This window comes from Pseudophryne corroboree, chromosome 8, assembly GCF_028390025.1.
Source record: "Pseudophryne corroboree isolate aPseCor3 chromosome 8, aPseCor3.hap2, whole genome shotgun sequence".
Taxonomy (NCBI): Eukaryota; Metazoa; Chordata; class Amphibia; order Anura; family Myobatrachidae; genus Pseudophryne; species Pseudophryne corroboree.
Genome location: NC_086451.1, coordinates 250217301 through 250241067, shown reverse-complemented (window position 1 = coordinate 250241067; position 23767 = coordinate 250217301). Strand labels below are relative to the sequence as shown.

The 23767-nt window shown below is 40.2% G+C and overlaps 1 protein-coding gene across 1 annotated transcript in view; it reads left to right on the top strand.

The window, feature by feature from the left end:
- The window catches only part of FGF16 (fibroblast growth factor 16), a 48671-nt gene extending 29726 nt beyond the window's left edge, over positions 1–18945 (top strand). Inside the window, exons 2-3 of the mRNA XM_063937175.1 lie at positions 9453–9556; positions 16348–18945. Coding sequence (XP_063793245.1) covers positions 9453–9556; positions 16348–16575 — 332 coding nt within the window. The 3' untranslated portion in view covers positions 16576–18945. The remainder of the gene's footprint in view (positions 1–9452; positions 9557–16347) is intronic.
- The last annotated feature ends 4822 nt before the right edge of the window (positions 18946–23767 follow it).

Below are 23767 nucleotides of genomic sequence, written 5' to 3'. Positions count from 1 at the left end.
AATCAGACTGAAACAGGTTTTGGTCAAGAATATCCCTGAATTTAGCACCATCCATCTTTCCTTCAACTCAAAACAGTTTCCCAGTCCCTGCTGCTGAAAAACATCCCCATAGCATGATGCTGCCATCACTATGTTTCACTGTGCGGATGGTGTTCTTGGGGTGATGGGATGTGTTGGGTCTGCGCCAGATATAGCATTTTCCTTGGTGGCCGAAATGTTCAATTTTAGTCACATCTGATCAGAGCACCATCCTCCATACATTTGGGGAGTCGTCCACATGCCTTTTGGCAAAATCAAAATGTGCCTTCTTATTTTAAACACTAAGTAATGGCTTTTTTCTGGCCACTCTTCCATAAAGCCCAACTCTATGGAGTGTACAGCTTATTGTGGTCACATGCGCAGATACACCAGTCTCTGCTGTGGAACTCTGCACAGCTCCTTTAGGGTTACCTTTGGTCTCTGTGCTGCCTCTTTGATTAATGCTCTCCTTGCACAGTCTGTGAGCTTTGGTGGCCAGCCCTCTCTTGGCAGGTTTGTTGTGGTACCATGTTCTTTCCATTTGAAGATGATGGATTTGATGGTGCTCCAGTGGATCATCAAAGATTTGGATATTTTTTTATAACCCAACCCTGACTTGTACTTTTCAACAACTTTGTCCCTGACTTGTTTGGAGAGCTCCTTGGTCTTCATGGTGTGATGCCTTTTGCTTAGTGGTGTTGCAGCCTCCGAGGCCTTTCAGAAAAGGTGTGTTTATACTAACATCATAAGACCCTTAGATTGCACACAGGTGGACTTCATTTCACTAATTATGTGATTTCTGAAGGTAATTGGTTGCACCAGAACTTTTGAGGGGCTTCATAGCAAAGGAGGTGAATACATATGCACATGCCAATTTTAAAATTTTTATTTATAGAAATGATTTTTTGTATACATTTTTCTCATTTCACTTCACCAATTTAGACTATTTTGTGCATATCCATAACATAAAATTCAGATTAAAAAATAAATAAATTACAGGTTGTAATGTAACAAAACAGGTAAAAAGCCAAGGGGTGAATACTTTAGCAAGGCACTGTACCTAGTAATAATATACCATTTCATGTTTTAGCACCTTTGTATGGATTAGAAGTTGTATTTGCTTTAGAGGAACCAGTACACAGGCAAATAGGGGTAGCTTGTACTTATTAACCCCATCATGTCATGTCTTGCTTATTAATTATCCTAAAATCTATTGTAAATTTTATTTTTCATAAGCCAAATTATGGGATAAAAACACTACCTTCTATCATATGCAGCACATGTAATATATGTGTGATAAGATGAGGATGGTAACACATTTATGGGGTATCCTTAGTTCCTAGTGGCTCTCATCACAGTCACTCTGTCAGCATTAAATCCTTATGTCCCCCTTGAATAGGAATATCCTGAAGGCTGGCCTCAGACAGCTGGGATCCATACATCCAGTTCCGGGGTTTGTGCTTGAGTTAAGGGCTGGAGACACATTATCATCCAAACTTCTGCCTAATTGCTGCATCTGGTGAATACATGTATACAGGGGCATGCCCGGGACGTCACATACTGTGTTTTGACTGAAATTGCTACCAATAAACAGCTTCCATATGGAGCCAGTGACTCCCTGTGCTTTCCTGTATAGCAAGGAGCATAGTTCTCCTTTGGGTAACCACTGAAGTCTGTCCCAGTAATGAGTCATGTTACTTTCAGCAAGCCTGGTGCTTGGGAAACTGTACCTCCATGTAGGATGTCCTCATTGTAATGAAATAGGTTTCAATTGATCTATGTCAACATGGATTTGCAAAGTTGTCTGACGTAAGATGTTATGCCTTTTAAAGGTTTGGGAAAGGTAGCATCCATTTCTCTCCATTTCATTTAATAAATATATAGCATTGTGTACACTTGGAAAACTAAAGAAGTCCAAATTAGGATCAAAGTACAGTAGGCTCCACTTCTGTCCATTAGACAACAATTTCCCTGCCAAGTACACAAGACTCATTAAGAAGCCTTTGATATTTAAAGGTGCATAATGAAAATGAGTCTGTAAGCTACAATGGCAGCTTTTATTTGGTGAATCGCATCATCACAGCACAAACTGTTCTTCATCTATTAAAATCTAAATGTGAGCTCCCTGCTGCTGCATCTAGTAATACACTATAATGATTATATTGTGTGCACAACTCACTATTCCTGTTATCTAACTGTGCTGGAGCTTTGAGTCATTGTGTTTTGTAGTTGGGCTCAAGATGTACTCTGCAGAATCATTTTCTCATCTTATTACTCCCTACCCAAGTTACCACGCGTTAAGAAGTAGTTTCACTTGCCTTCGAAATAACAATATAAAAAAGCTTTTCAATAAAATTCAGACCTTTTCCATTGATGTTTTCATGAATGTTCCAACATCCCCAAAGTTGTTTATACTTACCAAATCAATTTCTAGGCTGTAAAGAGTTAAAATCCTGGCTTTAGGGAACATTGCCTAAATCAGTAAAAATGCTTGTAGCCTTTCACTAGACTACAGATAGGTTGTTTTCAAAGCTGTAACCTTAGGCATTAGGGTCAGTATGTAGTCATGAAGTCGACGGTCACTTTGTTAACATTCATAATGCCGTCAACAGGATATCGACAGTCATGATGTTGCGTGGTTAATATGACAACTTCATAGCGAAAATGTCAACATGGCCACAATGTTGACATATGACATGTCAACATAGGGAAAATATTGACATTAGTGTTAGGGTTAAGTTTGGGGATTAGAGATACTGCACAATTTTTATATTGTCGACATTCTGACATGGTAAAAGTCAAAATACTCGCGTCGCCATTATGAACGCTGACATGGTCATTATCGACAATTATGATTCTATGGCAAAATATGACTCTGCCCACCGTTTATATTGTACATACAATGAGTGTATATGAGGGTATATATAGTTTTATTTGTTCCCACCTACTGTAGAACAGCCACTTATGAGGTTGGCCTACATACAGTAGCGTACACTAATACCTCTCTTTAATTGTGCCCTAGTCCAGATGGAGCCATCTTTATGTTGGCCTTTAATAGGATTAATTGAGCCAGGGTAGTCGGACTTAATCCCCTGATGTATTGTTCTCTCTGTATTATATTGCAGCTGAGAATAATAGATGATGGTCTTATGCTAATAAACCATGGTGTGCCTAGGCACAGCAGAGAGGCCAAGATGAGCCTGGCTCCATCTGTATGTATTATTGAAGGCTAAACTGCTTTTAGGGGGAGGTTGAACTAGCTGCAGATTCCGTGCCCTGTGCTCACATGCAAACATGCACATTTTGTGGGATATTTTCATGAATGCATTTCCATGGCAAATCAGGGTGGTGTGCATTAGTTCTGCATTGTGCACCCTACTCTATGTAAAGTACATGAAAGAATGGGAAAAATAAATCCCAGGTTGATGCAGGTTCATGTGCATAATCCCGGGATTTAGCTACATGTCTGAAAGCCGCTTGAAAGGGGTATAAGGGGTACATGACAGCGTAGAAGGTTGTTAGTTGCCGTAAGCAATAAATTGGATGCAGTTAAATGGTGTCAAAAAGTAGTTTTTTGGAACTTTTATAAATGAATAAAAAATTATAACCAGCTAGTATATTTCAGGAAATACAAATGTTTAGAGATTTTTGGGGCACTTTCATATATATTTATAGTGATTTATTTATATACAACTGTGCATCTGCAAGTACAACAACTTAGCATACATGTGCTACACTATTTATTTATTTAATCAATGTAATGGCTTTTTAGATAAAATTACTTGTCCATATTGCCCATATTTCCTTAATTAAAAACCTATATTATTTATTGGGAGAGGTGTCCCAGGGGTACTGCAATTTTTTCAGTAAAATAATGATTGTCCTTTACTTTTCACACAGTCTGGAGCTGCAAACTAAAATCCACATCAACACCCATTGAGACCTGCATTAACACAGATTTTAAATGTATAGTAAAAAGTCATGGCCGCTTACAGAACAAACCTTGCCGCTGGTTTTAACTCACATTAAGCAATTTTCTCTCAACTAGCGGCCAACTGAATCTTCCCCACAAAGTGTGGAGGCAGAGTAGCAGTCATATTATTGCATGTGTAAGAAACAGTTAGTTTAGTTTAATATTTGACAAAAGTTTTTATATGTTTTCTACCTTAATGCAACATTTTTTGCAGAAATAGTGGCTCAGTGGTTATAGACACTGACATGCTGGAAAATTGAGTTCAAATACCAGTACCTTCCACCATCCATATCTACCAATATGATGGGCAGCAAAATACTATAGGTTAAGGCCATAGGCATGTGCAGGGGGGGTGCCTGGTGCGCACAGGCACCCCCTAATGTCCGACAATCCAATCTCACATGCCTGATGCAGCGATCGCCGAGCAGGCTGATTACTGTCCCCTCTGTGTTGCACCCTGTCAGGACTGCATTACTGACTGGACGCCTGGGTTAATCAAGGGTGCCACTGCCACCGGATTTCAAACTACCGGCTCCACCTCCATGTAGAAAAACTGCGTGATGTGACGTGATGACATCATGCTGCTCACACGCCCACCCATCACACGTCCACCTCTTTCCTTCTATTCTATCCAACGCCAGCCACTGATGAGGAGCAGCATGCAGCCAGTATTCCTCTTAGGAGGACAAATTCAATACTGGCAGGTGGTCGGCAGCAGCATTGACACGTAACACATTTTTCCAGCAGTAGCAGTAACTAGTATGTGTCTGTCAGTGTCAGTGAGTGACTGCAGCTTGCAGGAAAAAGAGAGGGGGGGCCAGACCAGGCTGAGGAGGAGCAGTGTAATTGCAGTGAGTGCCATCAGGAGTGTTTGTTTGGTGCACACCACAACATCTGACAATGTTACTGCTTTATTAGGATTGGTACAAGGGTGGATATTTTATATTACGCTGACCGTCAATAGATGGTGCTAGACACGCCCAAAAGGCGGTGCTAGACACACCCCTCCAACAGTGCACCCCCTAATAAAATGTGCTGCGCACGCCTATGGTTAAGGCTCAATGAGCAAGGAAACTGAATAATTTTGATTGCAGAATACTTTGTAAAGTTGTATTTGTTATAAAAATTAATAGCAAATAGTGATTTAGCTTTTAAATTAAAATCTGCCCTCATTAAACAATAATGAATACTCACATGACATCTGTTTGCTTGGGATGCAGTCAATTTACCATGCAGTCAATTTAACTACAATCAAAACCCCCACGGTCAAAATACCGACAACCATTGACCCTTGGTCAAAATACCGACAAGGTCAAAACACCGACATGGTCAAAATACCGACATTTAAAATACCGACAAGGTCAAAACACTGACATTTAAAATGTTGACAGGTCAAAAAGTCGACATGACTTTTTCATTGAAACCGACTTGTTCATACTTTACCATCCCAGTGCCCGAAGCATGGCGAGTGCAGCGAGCCATGCGAGGGGACACGATACACTTATACGGTATCCATACCGACATATGTCGACATACACAACAAAAACTTTAGGACATGTCGACATTTTAAATGTCAGTATTTTGACCATGTCGGTATTTTAAATGTCGGTGTTTTGACCATGTCGGTGTTTTGACCGTCAGTCAATTGTTGTCGGTATTTTGACTGTCGGGGTTTTAATTGTATTTCATACTGATCCAGTTTGCTTATGTAAGCTCATTTTTAAGTGTAGCACAAAGAGGAAATCAGCAGCCTCTAATGTATGTACTGATATTTGTTTTTTATTTCTTTCTATAAAGCAAAATAGTATAATAATAATACTTACAAAACATATGCTATTTACATAACAGTGTAGCAATAATTTCCCTTTTAATATAATTTTGAAATCTTTACCAGAGGCGAACAAGATACATATCTTCTGTTTATTGATTACCAAAAACAGATGTGCTGGTACAGATCTCCCAGCATAGGACATAGTGTACTGCAGGCCTTATTCTCTGCAAAGATTAAAAGTTTAAGTTAAGCAGCTCTTGCACTATTGTATTGGCTATAATGTGAGCTAACAAGATATAACTGGCAGAGCACAATAGCTGCCCATCTCATACTTCCAATTCATTCCTTTGCACAGTTATTGAGTCATTTTTATAAGTTAGGTGTGGTTAACATTTATTTGTCCTCAGAATCATATATTCATCATCATTTAACATGGAGACATATTTAAAAAAAGAACCTCTTTTTGGAGCTATCTATTCATACACATGAAAGTGAGCTGGTTCTTTTTTAGTGACTTACGTTACGATCTCAAATTTTGCTCAGTTGCATCTGTTATAATAACCTCATTTAAAAAGGATGTTATTGTGTTGTATGTACCGAAATAATGTAGGATGGACTATCAGAGAAATATGACAGCATATAGTGTGCAACTTCTTAGTAGTTAGTTATCAGTGTAAAAAAAAGAAATCAAAAGAAAGTCTCCCAGCGCTATTGTTATTAGGTATAAAATGGTTAATTAATGGTAATATTAACACAAAGAATAAAAATATTCATAAAATCAATGTTAGTTAAAAAATAGTATTTTTATTTACACAAGAAAAAAACACTTTTCCAAAGATTTTCTTATTCCCTAAACGTGATCCTAATACCGGTATACACGGGACAATCACATACAACATTAAACATATAAACGTATAGATATACCAGTGATACGCTAAAATAGCGATTTATTCACTAGGTAGGAGTTTTGTTTTCCTCAGGTAAACGCAGGTATATACATGTGGTAATTATATCACAGTCCCTTATTGTTTAGGAATTTGTCCAAGGAGTCTTGGTTAATACCAGCTGTTTGTTATAATTTCTTTTCCAGAATTGGAATTGGCGCATGCGGACAAGAATCCTCAAAACCTTACTAGGAAATGTCCAAAGTTTATCCAAAGACACTTACTTCAGGGTCGCAGGATGGTTACTGGAACAGGTGTCTGCCGGCAGACATGTCAGATAGCTCCGCAATCTACTAGTTTCGCCTGACACCGCAGGCTTCCTCAGGATGGCCGAGCTGTTCCAAAACCCCGTTCTTATATCCCATCCAGTGTGTCCGTTGTCAAGGGAACTAATTCCCCTCTCTTTGCGCATGTGTCCATTACCCGGAGCTCCGTCTGCGTCCTCCGTCTATTTGTTTCTTGTTACTGTAGAAACCGGACGTGCTGGCGTGTGACGCTCCGTCTGCTTTCGCTTCCGCCCTGCCTCCTCAGTCTGTTTTGTTAAATTACCAGGCTTCATGCAGCAGCAGCAGCTCCTCGTGTAGTGACTACACGAGGAGCTGCTGCTGCTGCATGAAGCCTGGTAATTTAACAAAACAGACTGAGGAGGCAGGGCGGAAGCGAAAGCAAGAAACAAGAAACAAATAGACGGAGGACGCAGACGGAGCTCCGGGTAATGGACACATGCGCAAAGAGAGGGGAATTAGTTCCCTTGACAACGGACACACTGGATGGGATATAAGAACGGGGTTTTGGAACAGCTCGGCCATCCTGAGGAAGCCTGCGGTGTCAGGCGAAACTAGTAGATTGCGGAGCTATCTGACATGTCTGCCGGCAGACACCTGTTCCAGTAACCATCCTGCGACCCTGAAGTAAGTGTCTTTGGATAAACTTTGGACATTTCCTAGTAAGGTTTTGAGGATTCTTGTCCGCATGCGCCAATTCCAATTCTGGAAAAGAAATTATAACAAACAGCTGGTATTAACCAAGACTCCTTGGACAAATTCCTAAACAATAAGGGACTGTGATATAATTACCACATGTATATACCTGCGTTTACCTGAGGAAAACAAAACTCCTACCTAGTGAATAAATCGCTATTTTAGCGTATCACTGGTATATCTATACGTTTATATGTTTAATGTTGTATGTGATTGTCCCGTGTATACCGGTATTAGGATCACGTTTAGGGAATAAGAAAATCTTTGGAAAAGTGTTTTTTTCTTGTGTAAATAAAAATACTATTTTTTAACTAACATTGATTTTATGAATATTTTTATTCTTTGTGTTAATATTACCATTAATTAACCATTTTATACCTAATAACAATAGCGCTGGGAGACTTTCTTTTGATTTCTTCTTTTTACCAATATTTGGTGGGGATAGTGGATATCCTCATTTACACTCCCTAGCTGCTTTAGTTGATTAGGAATAGCTTACGAGCGCAGTCCCCTACTCTTGCTTCTTTGATCAGTGTAAAAAAACCTGGCTCCGTTAACATTTACATAACATTATGGTAATATAGAATACCATTATAAACAGTATATTATAATATCTTCTAACAATAATTGTATTAAAGTGACTTATGTAATTAAGTGACACACAGGGCAATATTCAATTGTTTATCACTCACAATCTCGAATCTAAAGTGACGGCAGATCAGGAGGGGGTGGGGATTCAATTCAATTGTGCTTATTATCGCGCTTGTCGCACCTAGAGAGGTCAGGTTTATCCGAGTAAACCAGCTAAACCCGACCAAACAAATGCTTGCGTCATGAAAAGTCCCATTTGAGCACTCAAACGGGTTACTTTTCAGTCAGTTCAGCTGCCACCCCTGGCGCTAACAATTGAATATCACCCATGGTTTATTAAAATACATCAAAATAGATTATATTCTCTGACTGCTTATAGCAGTGATAGCATGTCACCTACTGCCACAAATTACCATTAATATTGTGTCCCTCAGTGGCCTCTGCATTACTTGCCTGAAATGGTGGTATCTTACCACTTCTCCAGCCAGTTGGAAGGGATATGTGCAGGCCACTTATGCAGAATCGGTGTAACTAACAGCCCAGACTGTGGCTCTCAATTCCAAAAGATTGGGACAGTACGCATGCCGCCACAATTCTTAATAAATTAAATTTTCCATGCTTTCATGGGGCAAGCTATTGCCAGCTGGACCCAGCAAATCTTACTGCTGACAGGGATTGACCTCTTGATATATAAGAGTTCCCTGAACAGAGAGGGACATTAATGTAAAACTAGGAATTAGACTGCATACCTCATGCCATATAAAAAAAATATATATATTTAATTGTTTTCTCTGGGGACATCTGGAATTGCTGGAAGGGGCATAGACCACAAGAAGATGCTACATGGGATATATTCTTGTGGTCAACACTCCTGAAGGTGCACATCCCCAAGAGGAAATTCAGTTTATTAGACATGAGATATGAGCTACATACAGGAAATGGCAGTCTGAGTAGGCAGTGTAGAGAGGAACACGCTAGATTGATAAGTGTTTTTCATTTGTGACATCATGGTATTCATCATATATCACCCATTATTGTAATAAAATATATCCCCAATAATGATAAGACAAGAAGAATTCAGACATGTATTACAAGTTTGCCTGTAAGATTGCCACATGATTTTTTTTTTATTTCTGACATATAAGGTTCATAGTATACATGTGTTTATCTCTTAGGAATATTGGAGTTCATTAGCTTGGCTGTTGGTCTTGTCAGCATCCGTGGTGTGGACTCTGGATTGTACCTGGGAATGAATGAAAGAGGAGAACTGTATGGGTCGGTAAGTTTGAATTTTTCATGACTTTTCATTACTTTTTCATGACTTTCTTAGATTACAAACAGTAACCACAATTGCAGCACAAACCGGCATTGCACTAATTTATAGTATACTGTAGTATGCACTTGTTAAGGTCCATAAATGACATGAGAGGTCTATAGACTACAGGAATTATGTTGACTGGTTTGGTCACATCATATCTACATGTAATTTCTATGGCCAATCAGTTGATCATTACACCTCATCAGAATCTCATCAAAATAAATATAAAGAATGAATAAATCCAGTCGACCAATAATCCGCAATGGAACATATATATGGCATCAGTGACCAACTGGAACAAGATTTTTCTCCCGTGAAGTCAACTTTGCAGATGCTTCTGGGATGTTGTTTTGCCTTTCTCTGGAAAACACATCTATAATTTCAAAAAGGTTGACCTTAATGAATTTTTCTTTTTTAGCATCTCTCTTTAAACTCTTGATGTGACAATGGGCGGTATCCAAAAAGCCACGGTAATTTACCACGGCTAATTGGTTCACCGGGGGCTATCCTATTATCCTTGATAGCCGGTGATTATCTTCCATTGCCAGCACGTAACAGGAAAGAAGGTGAAGCCAAATCCCCAAAATGTGACTATTTTTTACGCGATAAGTCCAGCGAAAATATATACTGTAGGTCTGCGGCTCACGGATCCTATGTATTTTTGAAAGAAAAATGTGTGTTTTTCTTGCGAATGAATTAGATAGGGGAGATAAAAAGTCAGTGATAAAATGATAGTCTCTAATTGGATACCACAATGTCTGATCCAGGCATTTGGGCAGATTGCCAAAAGAGCAGAATATGTGGTAGATCAGGCCAATTTATAAAAAGGAGCTCTGGTATAGTGTACACTAAAAGGCAATATTTCAGCAATGATACCATGGCCTGCTTAACTACTTTTAATTATTGAACACTACAGTCATAGCCAACATCACTGTGCATTATGTAAGTGTTACAAGAGAGTGTGTTGATCTCATCTGTATTCACCAAAAAAGACTCCAGAGAGCTTAATTTGGTAGTATACAATATAGTACACTGATCAGCCATAACATTAAAACCACTGGCAGGTGAAGTGAATAACATTGATTATCTTGTTACAATGGCACCTGTCAAGCGATGGGATATATTAGGCAGCAATTGAGCAGTCAGTTCTTGAAGTTGATTTTTGGAAGCAGAAAATATGGGCAAGCATAAGGATCTGAGCAACTTTGACAAGGGCCAAATTGTGATTGCTAGACGTATGGGTCAGAGCATCTCCAAAATGCAGTGCTTAGTACCTACCAAAAGTGGTCCAAGGATGGACAATCTGTGAACTGGTGATAGGGTCATGGGTGCCCAAGGCTCATTGTGCATATGGGAAGTGAAGGTAACCCGTGTGGTCCTATCCCACAGAACAGCTATTGTAACACAAATAGCAGAAAAAGTTCATGTTGGCTATGATAGAAAGCTGTCAAGTTCATGTTGGCTATGATAGAAAGCTGTCAGACGCAAAGTGCACTGCGTATAGGGTGGTGTAGCTCCAGACCAGCCAGAGTGCCCATGCTGACCCCTGTCCAATGCCGAAAGCACCTACAATGATCATGTGGGTGTCAGAACTGTACCATGGAGCAATAGAAGCAGGAGGCCTGGTCTGATGAATCACGCATGAGTTCAAGGTGTTGACTTGCCCTCCAAATTCTCCAGATTTTGATCAAATCGAGCATCTGTGGTATGTGTTGGAAACACAAGTCTGAGCTACGCAGTCCCCACCTCGTAACTTACAGAACTTAAAAATCTGCTACTAAGGTCTTTGCACCAGATACCACAGGACACTATCAGAAGTTCAGAAGTCTTATGGAGTCCATGCCTCGATGGGTCAAAGCTGTTTTGGCGGCACAAGAGGAACCTACACAGTATTAGGCAGATGGATTTAATGTTATGGTGGATCAGTGTAGAACCCTATGCTGATGATTCCCATAACTAACTTGAACAGGTCAAATTAGCTTATTCAGCAGGGCAACTTCTTTATATGAGAGCTAGAAGCAGCACTGAATGCAACAGTAAAATCCTGGGAGGTGCTTTTAGTTGGGTATTGCAATCTACATGATAGGGTCACTTCACTCATTGGGGTCCAGTGTATCTGCTTGATAAAACAGAAGTTCAGTTGCAATCAGTTGGTCACAGTGACTGTGTTAAAAAACCCTACAGATGATAGCATGGTATCCTAGGCACCAATATAAATGTTAAATTCCTTATTAGAAATAGATAAATCAGTAAAGTTATTAAAGTACATCAAAGAACAGTCAGAAAAACACTATGCCTCTTGTGCTACACTTTCAACAGAGCCTCACCCAGTTTTCACTTCATCAAGCTGTGCTCACTTGTGATAATCACATTCTTTAATTTGAATACCATCTTGATCATGTAAGCTGATAAAACATTAGAAATTAGGTTACGCACAGAAGCCACACCTCTTGTGTGCCCAAGGGCCTAACTAAATAAGAGCGTTTGTAGGCATTTGGAAATTGGATGACATGTACCTTATTTTGCAGCTGGTTAAACATATACTCAGTTATTTAACCCATACAGTGATATGGGGCTGGGGGTGACCTCTTCAGTTAAACGCATTGTCGCATGCCTACTCTTTAAAGAGAAAATATAGACAATTTGTATGTGGGGTTATTTTTCACTTTATTTATAAATAATTAGGAAGTCATGCTGATTATTTTATGCAGATTTGGATTAATTAATAAAAACATCCATCCAGTTACAGCAGGGGTTCAGAACCACGGTTTTCAAGGCACACTGACATTCCAGGTTTTAAGGATAGCCATACTTCAGCACAGGTGACTTAATTAGTACCTCAGTTATTTTGATGTAACAATCTCTTGTCAAGCATGGATATCATGAAAACCTGGACTGTTACTATGCTTTGAGGACCGAAGTTAGGAAACATTGAACTACAACCTAAATATTATTGTATTACATAATATTTATAAGGGGGAATTCAATTGTTTTTCTCGCGGCCGCCACTAGATGGTGTCCGATGGCAGCAATTCAATTGTTCTGCCGTTAGGGCGCCCAGCAGCCATGGAGGACACATTTTTCTTGCAGCCTCTGGAGGTGCAAGAAAATATGTGGGCAAAGTCGCCACTTTGGGCGTTCAAACACAAAGCGGTAGTTTAGATGGGTTTAGCCGTTCTTACGCAGATAAAACCCTGTATGTTTGGGTGCTACATGTGCGCCTAAACTGAATAGTGACATTTGTTTGGGCATCGAAAAGGTCCCATTTAGACTGGAAAATTAGACACCCAGAACAATTGAATTCCCCCCATAGAAGACATTGGATTAGTACTCCCACTGGTAGGAATTAATAAGTAAAATAATTTAATACTGGAAGTTTAGCATTTTCGCAACATGAGGTACATCAGACAGATTCAAAAGTGCTGCCACATATAAACTTTAGTTAAGTACTTTAGGAATGAACAAAACATTTAAAATAAATTTACATTTATAGATTTGGTAAACATTTATACACACTGGGTTTACTTGGTATACATTTACACTGTTTAGAGTGTGCATGGTTTACATTTTCAAATGATATGCTGGACTATTTATTAAGATTTGGCGATAAGGCTTATTTAATTTTCCAGTAAAATATTGCCCACTGTCCAGAATGTTAACAGTTAACTTGCCGTATCACCAGGGTAGTATGAAAAGATATGCACATGTATGACACAGCTAGGAGTATATACACATGAGCTCTGGATGTTTTTATCTTTTAGTTCCACTTAGTTTAAAAAAAATAACAAATAACAAAAATTGCGCCAAAAAAAATTCAAGAAAAATGTAAAAAATTGATTTTGTTCTGTTACCACCATCCTGAGATGGGGATAACAGTACAAGCATTGCAACAGTACTCGTACTTATATGAATACAAAGCGTGTTATGGGTGTATAGAGCTTCCACTGGTCTCAGGTTACAGCAGTCAGTCCTAGTCCTGGGTTTATTCGTCTGAATATTTTAGATGAATAGTACTTTTAAGGAAGACAGCTCCAATATGCAGGAACCTATCTTGTATAGTACACATAATCACCTAATATACTGTCACTGCTAGCTGAGTCCTTTTAAATGATTGTTATCTAGGCTGCATTCTCCATTAAAGAGTAACAAAATCAAATATATACTTTTGCACACATGACATCTTATTTGTCATTTTGTGATTAATGTGGTTATATATTGTAGGTAAATCTAATGCCTATAACTAAAAATGTTATTCTGAGTGCTCAGGACTGTTATAAAAATGTACAGCAAAGGGCAGCCGTAGTTTACATATGCAACAACATAATGCATCGGAGTCAGAACCCATTTAATCGAATGGGCTAATTAATTGCAACTACAGTATTTCTTCTGCAAGATGCTGATGTTGGGTTTGGTGCACTGCCTGTGATGGACGTGCTTGGCTGCCAGATTGCTGCTCATCTTGAATGTCTGTCCCGCCGTTATCAAAGGAAGTGTACCAAACCCAAACCTGTTTCCATGACATGATGACATTATCACCGTACATCTTGACAAGTTGGCAATAAATTTCAGCTGCTGATGAACCCTTTAGATGCAGAAATCTGATCACACTATGCACCTCAATGTTTCAGCATGTTTCCACCAGCCCCGTCATCTTATACCTGATGTTGGGACAGTATGACTGATATGAGACGCAGTCTAATGGCTGTGAGGGGAAGCAGTGGTCTACCTGCTCTAGCCTGGTGGGGAGTTAGACTGACAGAGAGCACATTACACAAACATATCAGAGGTCTTGTTACCTTACTTATTGAGCCACCCTCTAATATATGTGAGTGTGTGTGTGTGTGTGTGTGTGTGTGTGTGTGTGTGTGTGTGTGTGTGTGTGTGTGTGTGTGTGTGTGTGTTTATATATATATATATATATATATATACACACACAAAACAAAAGGTTGAGAAATACCATTTTTAGGCTGTTTGTGAATACTCAGTCAGCATTGTACTATGCGGAAAGAATATTCTGTAAAAGGAAAAAGGTCCATTTTTTTCTGCTGCGAAGTCTCGCTTTTCAGAAACATATATACATATGGTAGTCATTTCATGATTAAAAATGTGTTTCTACAATAGCTTGCTCTCTTCCCTCTGCGGATTTGAGCTGGCCCTGCAATGTGTCACTTGCAAGCCAGCTTCTTTTATGTCAAAGCTGTAAAATTCATGTTGAAAACATATACTGTCTGTGCCAAGGCATAAGGGAACAATCTTCAAAAAATCTATGTACAGGTGGAGATTTTCCTATTAAAATGATCAAAGACACAATTAGCAACGCTAAAAGAAAAACATTCTTGGTCCAAAGGAAAAAGTCAAGGTTTTTTTTTTCTTACCAGAGCTCCAGCTGGAAGAACACAAGCAAAAATCATACTTGTTTAACTCTTAGCGTGCCAGATTGGTATCTGGTACATGACGGTTATGGGCACCAACATAGCGGTATCCGAAATGCATAGATTTCCTGGTTCTTTCTCTATAAACTGTTGGATTGCTCTTTAAAGCTTCCCATAATTCACCATACTCCTTTGTCTACATTCTTTGACTCCTTTCCATTCTGTGATAGTGGAAAACAGTGCAATGTTTGATTTATACATTATTTTTAAGGATAAAACCCATAGAATATATTTAAAGCGGAATTGAAAAGTGTTAGATCATTTTATTTTATTTTTTATGTTAAGTTAATAAATACCGTGATAGCTTCAGTCAGTTGTAAAGTGTGATCAATTCTATTCTGCAAACTGACTAATACTAATCTATACCTTTGAATTTATGCTCAAAGTGAATATTGAAAATTCTAAAAGTAGACAATTAAATATTTAATCAAAGTTCAGGTAATTTGTTGATGGGGTCTAGAGTACAGTACTTTGAGGGGATTCAGTATGATATCCCGATGGACGGGATGCCAGTGGTCAGAATCCCGACAGCCCCTCCAAAAGTACCCTAACCCTCCCCTGTTTCCTACCCTAACTCTCCCTTGTGGGTGCCTAACCCTCCCCAGTGGTACCTAATCCTCCCTGGTGGTGCCTAACCCTAACCCCCCCTTCCCCGCTGCCTAAACCTAACCCTCCCCACTTGGTGCCTAACCCTAACCTCCATTTCCAAGTGTCTAACCCTAACCCCCCCTTGTACTGACTAAACCTAAACTCCCCACCCCCATGGCAGTATGCAAGTGCGTCCTGCTGGAAGATCGATCGGGATTCCGGGTGTCGGTATTTTGACGCCGGGATCCCAAACTCCGGCGGGATTTTTACAACGGCTTTATGTCGGCTTTCGGGATTCCGTTGTCGGTATTTTGACCGCCGGTTTCTCGTCCGGCGGCATTTTAACTACCTCCCCTTTGAGGGACCATGTAGAAACATATATAGGAGACAGCAGCATCTGCGCAGCAGTAGAATACTGCCACACAGTGGCCAGATTGTCTTGAAAAATGATGCAACATATTTACTGTATGTAGCATGGGCAAAATCTATAAGATATATAGATCCCCTTGTGTTGCTGAGAGAGTAATTGAATAAAACATGACCACTAAAAATTTATAAAATTATTTTTTTTAAATCAGGAATTATCAATATTAATTTGTTTCCTATTCATTGTTTAGAATGTGTGTAGTACTGCTAATGAATATGTCTGTCATATGACTTCTGTATCTGCTGATTATGTGGTTATCACGTTGCGAGCTGTACCTCACCAGTCTGTTTCTTTCTATTTGACAGAAGAAGCTGAACAGGGAGTGTGTTTTTCGGGAGCAATTTGAAGAAAATTGGTACAATACTTACGCATCCACCTTATATAAACAATTCTATGTGGCCCTGAACAAAGATGGTTCTCCGAGAGATGGATACAGGACTAAAAGACATCAGAAGTTCACACATTTCCTCCCAAGGCCTGTGGAAGCTTCTAAAATACCAGTCATGTACAGAGACCTCTTTCACTATAGGTGATGTTCCACAGGTTACTGATGCTAATGTACATAACAGAGACTTACTGTGGCTGGAGCGCTGTTTAAAGCTATTACTTACCTGAACACACAATCCTTTTAAACCGTTGTGAGAGGACATGTTTAAAAGGTTTGTGACCTAGGAGGGAGAGAGATGGCCTTCAGAATATAGACCACTTTTCCTTTTTATATTAAAGAGATGCTTACTTTTGTAAATAATAAGACAATGGGTACTTTGTACCATTCTCTACCAACAAACCTATACCACTGGTTACCAGTCTCTGGAACCCAATATAAATATCCATTCCTGATATTGGTTGAGTTAAAGCCTTCAGTAGACAAGAGGCAAGGCATAATGGCCCTTAATGCACCTTTATTTACTAAAGGCTTTGAACTGAGAGTAATGGTACTGTGCTTGAATGTAAGAGAACATTATCATTGTAAGGGGATCACTTATTTGTTCCTTCTTTTCTTATAATGAAACTACAAAAAAAGAAATACACCAAACAATCCTAAAGCGGGATTCTTTCTGGAATCTTTGACAAGGTGAAATAAGAAGCATGTGTCATTAAAGGCACACTGGTGCAGTGGTTTAACAAATAAATAGATCATTTAATGGACCATCAGCTTATGTTAGAAATCCACATGTACAATTCTAAACGACTGTGAACTATCACTGAATCCATTCACAAGCACAGCGTGACTAGAAGCTGTGGGGAGCTGCTAGTTTGTGGTGTTTGACTTTAGTTAAATGAGTCAAAAAAACAAACAACACCTCATTTTTGCTATATTTTGGCAATTAACCCCAATATTGGTTGGTGGTTGATAGATGGAAGTTAAAAGGTCAACAGTCAATAAATCGGCACCATAGGGTGACAGCCAATAGGTCAACAGTCAAAAGGTCAAAATTAACAGGTTAACAGGTACATTAGGTCAACAGGTTCAAAATGTTGACATGAAAATAGTCGACACGCATATGGTCGACGCGTGTTTTTAAGGATTTTTTTCCATGTTTTTACAAATTTTACTGCATTTACTGTCTGTGTCACAAACTATTACCTTTAGTAACCTTACAGTGAGTGAAACGGAAGTGAGCCACCATGCCCGAAGTGTGGCGAGCAAAGCAAGCCCGCCAGGAGACGCATTTCTACAAATTTGGATCAAATATGTTTAAGAACACAAAATAACACCAACAAAAAGAAATGTCAACCTTTTTCATCTCAACCTTTGAACCCTGTTGACCTTTTGTACCTGTCAACCTTTTCTACTGTCGACCTTTTATATATCAACCTTTTGACCCTGTCAACCTTTTGACTCTGTCGACCTATTGACTGTCGACCCTATGGTGTGTTGACCTATTGACTATAGACCTTTTAAATGTCACTCTATTAATCCGCACCCCCAATATTACACCGTTATTCTCACTAGTAGCTTTCCTCAGCTTCACATAATCCTTTTCTAACCACATACATACATACGTGTGTGTGTGTGTGTGTGTGTGTGTGTGTGTGTGTGTGTGTGTGTGTGTGTGTGTGTGTGCGTGCGTACATACACACACACACACACACATACACACACATATCTAATGTGCATATTTACGCATTGATGAGGTACATACCTCTTAGACAGATGGTTCAGCCTGGAAACTCTTAGAGCACAGCCTGCCATGTAACACGCAATGTCCTGCACCATCTATTGTATTTCTTAGGTTGCAGGAATTAGGTGTAAACAGTGCAATCAACAATCCATACAGCAGGCGCTCATCACACCGTTTGCCTAAGAGACAAGTACTCCATTTTTTTTGAGGCTGTGCGTATTCTATACTACAGTAAATTGAATTTAACAGACCCACTAATCATTCACATATGTATGTGTATTTAATGTAGGCACTTAAGATAAGGCCAAAAATATTGTTCTGAATGTTTAAAAAAAATTGTTTATTGCAACGTTGGATATACAGTATATGTCAACATAGTACCTGTAAATGACAGGATGGACGATTGGTCATCACCATTGCCATCCCATCGCAGAGAATCTACAACATAACAAAACCAAGGAACTGACCATCCTTTTGTATCCAATGGTGACCTGCACATCATGCGGGCAATGTTCTCCTGAAGATACAGCTATGAGGAACCTAAACCCCTGAACTCACGATGCTCCTGTTTTCAAGGAACGTTATATAGATGCAAGCATAGATACTGTGCATAAGGATGAAAAGTATTTATAAAATGTATATGATATTTATTTTATATATTTATTTATTTCAAATAATTTTATTTTTAATGAGAGATGCCTATGACCAGATTTTTCATCAGGAGGAGAAAACGGTCCTACTGACACATTAAAGAAATTAAGAATAATTTTGAGTCTTTCAGAGCTTATTGGCAATAAAATTGTCTTTATATTGTAAGTTGGTTTGTTTTTAATTGTTGTAGTAGTGGGCTTTTTCCCAGAATGGAAAAATGTTTAATATTACTGTGAATGGAGTTGGATTTGCACTGTCCGTACCTCTAGCAAAGCGTCATCATCTTCCCCAACCAGCCTTCCAACAGAAAAATGTGTTACAGATTAATTGAATGATCATATACGCAAATCTTATATAGTAAAATACAAATGTGTGATATTAGAAACATATACATTTACATAGTTATAAATTGGCACATTACGTGCAGGACTCGTATAACTGGGGGAACATTTTCCTGTTGGCATATATCTTATACAGTATACTCTAGGTAAAATAGAGTATATTTGTAAATATATAGGGTAATTTTTTTTATTTTTAGATTTTATCTATTTATGCCCACGGTTACAAGATCAGATATGTAAACCCAGTCACATATTAAATACACATACTTTTTAGTGCCTCTTTTAATCTAACACTTAGGGGCAGATGTACTAAACCTCGGAGAGTGATAAAGTGGAGAGAGAAAATGACCAGCCAATCAGCTCCTAACTGCCATGTGACAGGCTGTGTTTGGAAAATGACGGTTAGGAGCTGATTGTTTGGTCATTTATCTCTCTCCATCTAATCACGCTCCAAGGCTTAGTATATCTGCCCTTTGGTGACAACAGAGAACAGCAGCTTTCGCCCCGCTGCGCAATGCATTTAAATACAATGACAAACATGTCAAGTTTTAGTAAGGCTATTCTACTGGCACCTAAGGGGTAGCAGAGAGTCACTGCTCCTCGTACGTAATGCGCCTAGGGTGCTCCATAGAGCCATTTTCATTGGTTAAGTACACAGCTGAAAATCAGGGATGAGTGACATTATGGAAGTTTTATTGAGCATGAGGGCTAATGGAGAAGTAACAATTGCCAGCACTGTGGCTTCTCATTGGTCCTCAAGTTCTTATCCACTCCTACAGCCATTTGAAAGAGGAAAGCAAAAATGTACATGGCTATAAGTGCAGTTTGAGGTATGGAAACTTCCACAAACAAACACACTTTGTCAAAGTTTCCGTATGTTTTCACAAGTTGGAACTACTTGAGTGATGCCACTCTGCGAGTGAGAACTTATATGTCACAGGTGATGGAAACATGACAGCAAATAATTGAGAAAGTATTACCATTGTAATTGTCATTTGTCCCTATTTTCCATGATAGTCCCGTTATTCAAAGATATATTCCTGAAATTTCACTTTTTTTCACAACTGACCAAGTGAGGAGTACAATTACTCTCTGTATACTAAATGTTACTATCCATATGCATTTGCTGAGGTCTGTAAGGTCATATTTATTCATTATGAATATTTATGATGGAAAATGTTGCATTATAAAAAAGGTCCACCTGGTTGGTTTCATGCTTGAAGAACTGTACATATCAGCGAGATGTCCCTAAAAATAAGTGCAAAATGTTAGTAAATATATTACACTTATTGTAGTCTTAGACTGGATATAAAAGTTACAAGTGGAGAGTTATTATTATTATTATTATTATTATTATTTTATGTAGCGGCACCAATTTTCACAGTGCTATACACAGAATACTTGTCATTCACATCAATCCTTGACCCATTAGAGCAGGCTTGGCCAGCCTGTGGCTCTCCCAACATACTCAGCCGCCAATCAGCTGGTAAAGCATGCTGAGACTTATAGTTTCACAATAGCTGGAGAGCCATGGGATGCCAGGCCTGCATAAGAGCTTACAACCTAAATTCACTTAGCACACAAGCATGCATTGCACACACATACAAGGTTTTTTTAAATCTACCAGCAGCCAATTAACCTAAAGCTGGGTACACATTGGAGCGATGTGTACCCGGATGATACGGTGGTTGACGGGCCGACATATCGTATATATCAGAATAAAGGAAGAAATGGTCCCTCGTTCTGCCCTTCATTACATTGCATGGTGCCGCATGGGATAACATCTGGTTGGCTGTCAGCGGATATTGCCATGGGCAAGCAGGACTTTTATCCAGGGTGCCGCCTTCCGGAGGGCGCGGCACCACGGCAAGATCCGCTGCTGCTGTGCCCCCCGCTGCCGCTGCCCCGCTGTCCGCTGTGAAGGGAAACTAGATGCTACGCGTCTAGTTTCCCTCTCGTGGGCTGCCCGCTGTCAAGGGAAACTAGACGCTATGCGTCTAGTTTCCCTTCATGGAGAGGACCTTTTCTGTAATGATTTGCGGTGCGCGTTGACGTCATCGCGCACCGCACAGCAAAGGTCCTCTCCACGAAGGGAACTAGACGCGTAGCGTCTAGTTTTCCTTCGTGGAGAGGACCTTTGCTGTGCGGTGTGCGATGACGTCATCACGCACCACACATCATTTCAGCGGCGCTACTACTGTACAGGGGGCGTAACTGACCACGCCCCCTGTATGAAGCCATTCATTACATTTCGTTCTGCCCTTCATTACATTGCATGGCGCCCCATGGGATATTTTCTGGTTGGCTGTCAGTAGCGGATTTTGCCACGGGCAAGCAGGACTTTTGTCCAGGGTGCCGCCTTCCAGAGGGCGCCGCACCACGGCAAGATCCGCTGCTACTGTGCCCCCCGCTGCCGCTGCCCGCTGTGAAGGGAAACTAGATGCTACGCATCTAGTTTCCCTTCGTGGGCTGCCTGCTGTGAAGGGAAACTAGACGCTACGCATCTAGTTTCCCTTCGTGGAGAGGACCTTTTTTGTAATGATGTGCGGTGCGCGTTGACGTCATCGCGCACCGCACAGCAAAGGTCCTCTCCACGAAGGGAACTAGACGCGTAGCGTCTAGTTTTCCTTCGTGGAGAGGACCTTTGCTGTGCGGTGTGCGATGACGTCATCGCGCAACGCACATCATTTCAGCGGCGCTACTACTGTACAGGGGGCGTAACTGACCATGCCCCCTGTATGAAGCCACGCCCCCTATGGCTGCCCGGGGCGTAAAAAGCCCCTGAACCGGCCCTGTTGGCTGTGCAGTACAGCTGACTGGAAGATACAGTTGACAATTGCAGGAGGGTGCAGATTGACTGTACACACTGAATGGCCTGGCCGATATGTTGTTCCGAGAAATTACATCAGGCCGATATCACTTCAGTGTGTACCCAAAAATGAGGGGTGTGAGGTGAATTACTGTGCTGTAATGGATCTTTTAGCAGCCTGGAAGAATGCTGGAGTTCCCCAAGAAGGCTCCTAACAAGAACATAAATCAAACATAAAAAGTGGATTCTCCCTATAGGCGCTGATCCTTGCTAAAAAAAAAAAAGGTCATAAGGGTGTGATAAACCTTATCCATTAAAATTCACCAAATAGTGAGATACTCTTGTAAAATATTTAAAACAAATGTATTACACATAACATAAATAAAAAGTGTGGCAATGGAAATGAATCCTACCAGTGCAGGTAGAAGGAGCCGCAGGTATTATAATGCAGAGTACCCCGGGCAATACCCTGCATTGGCTCCCAGTGATAGTTTCCCAAAGCGATACAGCATCCACAGGTCCAGTGATCCGTGATGGCACAAACAGGATAATACCTACGCGTTTCGGGACTCCAGGTCCCTTTGTCAAGGCTGAATGAACCTAGCTTAAAAGTACAGTATGTTTTTGGAGTGTGGGAGGAAACCCTTGGGCTTAGATCTTGCCTCACACTTGTAAATCCAGCAGTGTCCCATATGGGGCAGCCATATCCAAGGTGCTGTAGATGTAGTGCCGTGATCTAATCATTGTGGCTTTGTCTGGGAGAGACCCCCAACATTTCTGATTCTTCCAGACATTCTGGGAGCGTGGGTAGGATTGGCTGTTACTGAGCAGCCAGATCACTTCCAGCATATTTGAAGCCTGTTGCAACAGGACAATCAGTGGCACCGAGAGGCGGGTGGTTACAAATTACCCAGGCCCAAGCTGCTAGTGGATTTTCCTGGTAATATCTTCGGGAAGATGGCGGCACACAAAGACTCTGGCACTGTGCTCTCTAATGGCCAGCATCATCTTCCCAAATATCACTGGGAAGATGGCGCTGGCTGGGGAGAGGGGACCACTCCCAGACCAAGTAGGGTGGGAAGCGGATGCCCTCCCCCACTACCCCCTGCACCCCCCATTCCCCTTCCCCCACCACATGTGTTAAAATGGCATCCTCCTTATGGAGCGTGCAAAAATATTTTATTTTAAAGGGCATAGTCACATCTACTTTATCAAGCCATGCCCCTACTTCACCGGATCCCGGTGTAGCTCTCTATGCCCTTGAGAACAATTACCACACACAGACCAGTAGCTGTCATCTTCAACCAGATTGATATACCTGATCATAATCATATTTGTTTTGAGCACTGAGAGAATTTTTGGGCCACACATTTAGCAATATCATCACAATTGTCAAATACTCCTACCAGTATGTTTGCAATTTGGAAGATTTAGGAAAAGTGAATTTATTAATCTTTGATTTCTCAAACCATCAACCAAATAGGTCTTTATTGTTAATTTTTGTGAATCTTAACTAAAATAATTATAATGGGATTAATTGGTAGGTTTCGTATACCTCAGTCTGGAATTGCATAACAGGTTTCAGGATTAATCAAAGGTACTACCTTAAATTAAACATAAAACATCAGCCAGGATCCAGTTAATGTTTTATTATGCACATACGTTAAATATTAAATTCCTAACATGTGCCCAGCACATCCCATTGCTCTGAGTCTTAGTGCAGCAGGATATAGCCTTATGTTGGGATGTAGTTATGTGACCAGCAGTCAGGATTGTGAGGAGGAGGGATATAGGGGGA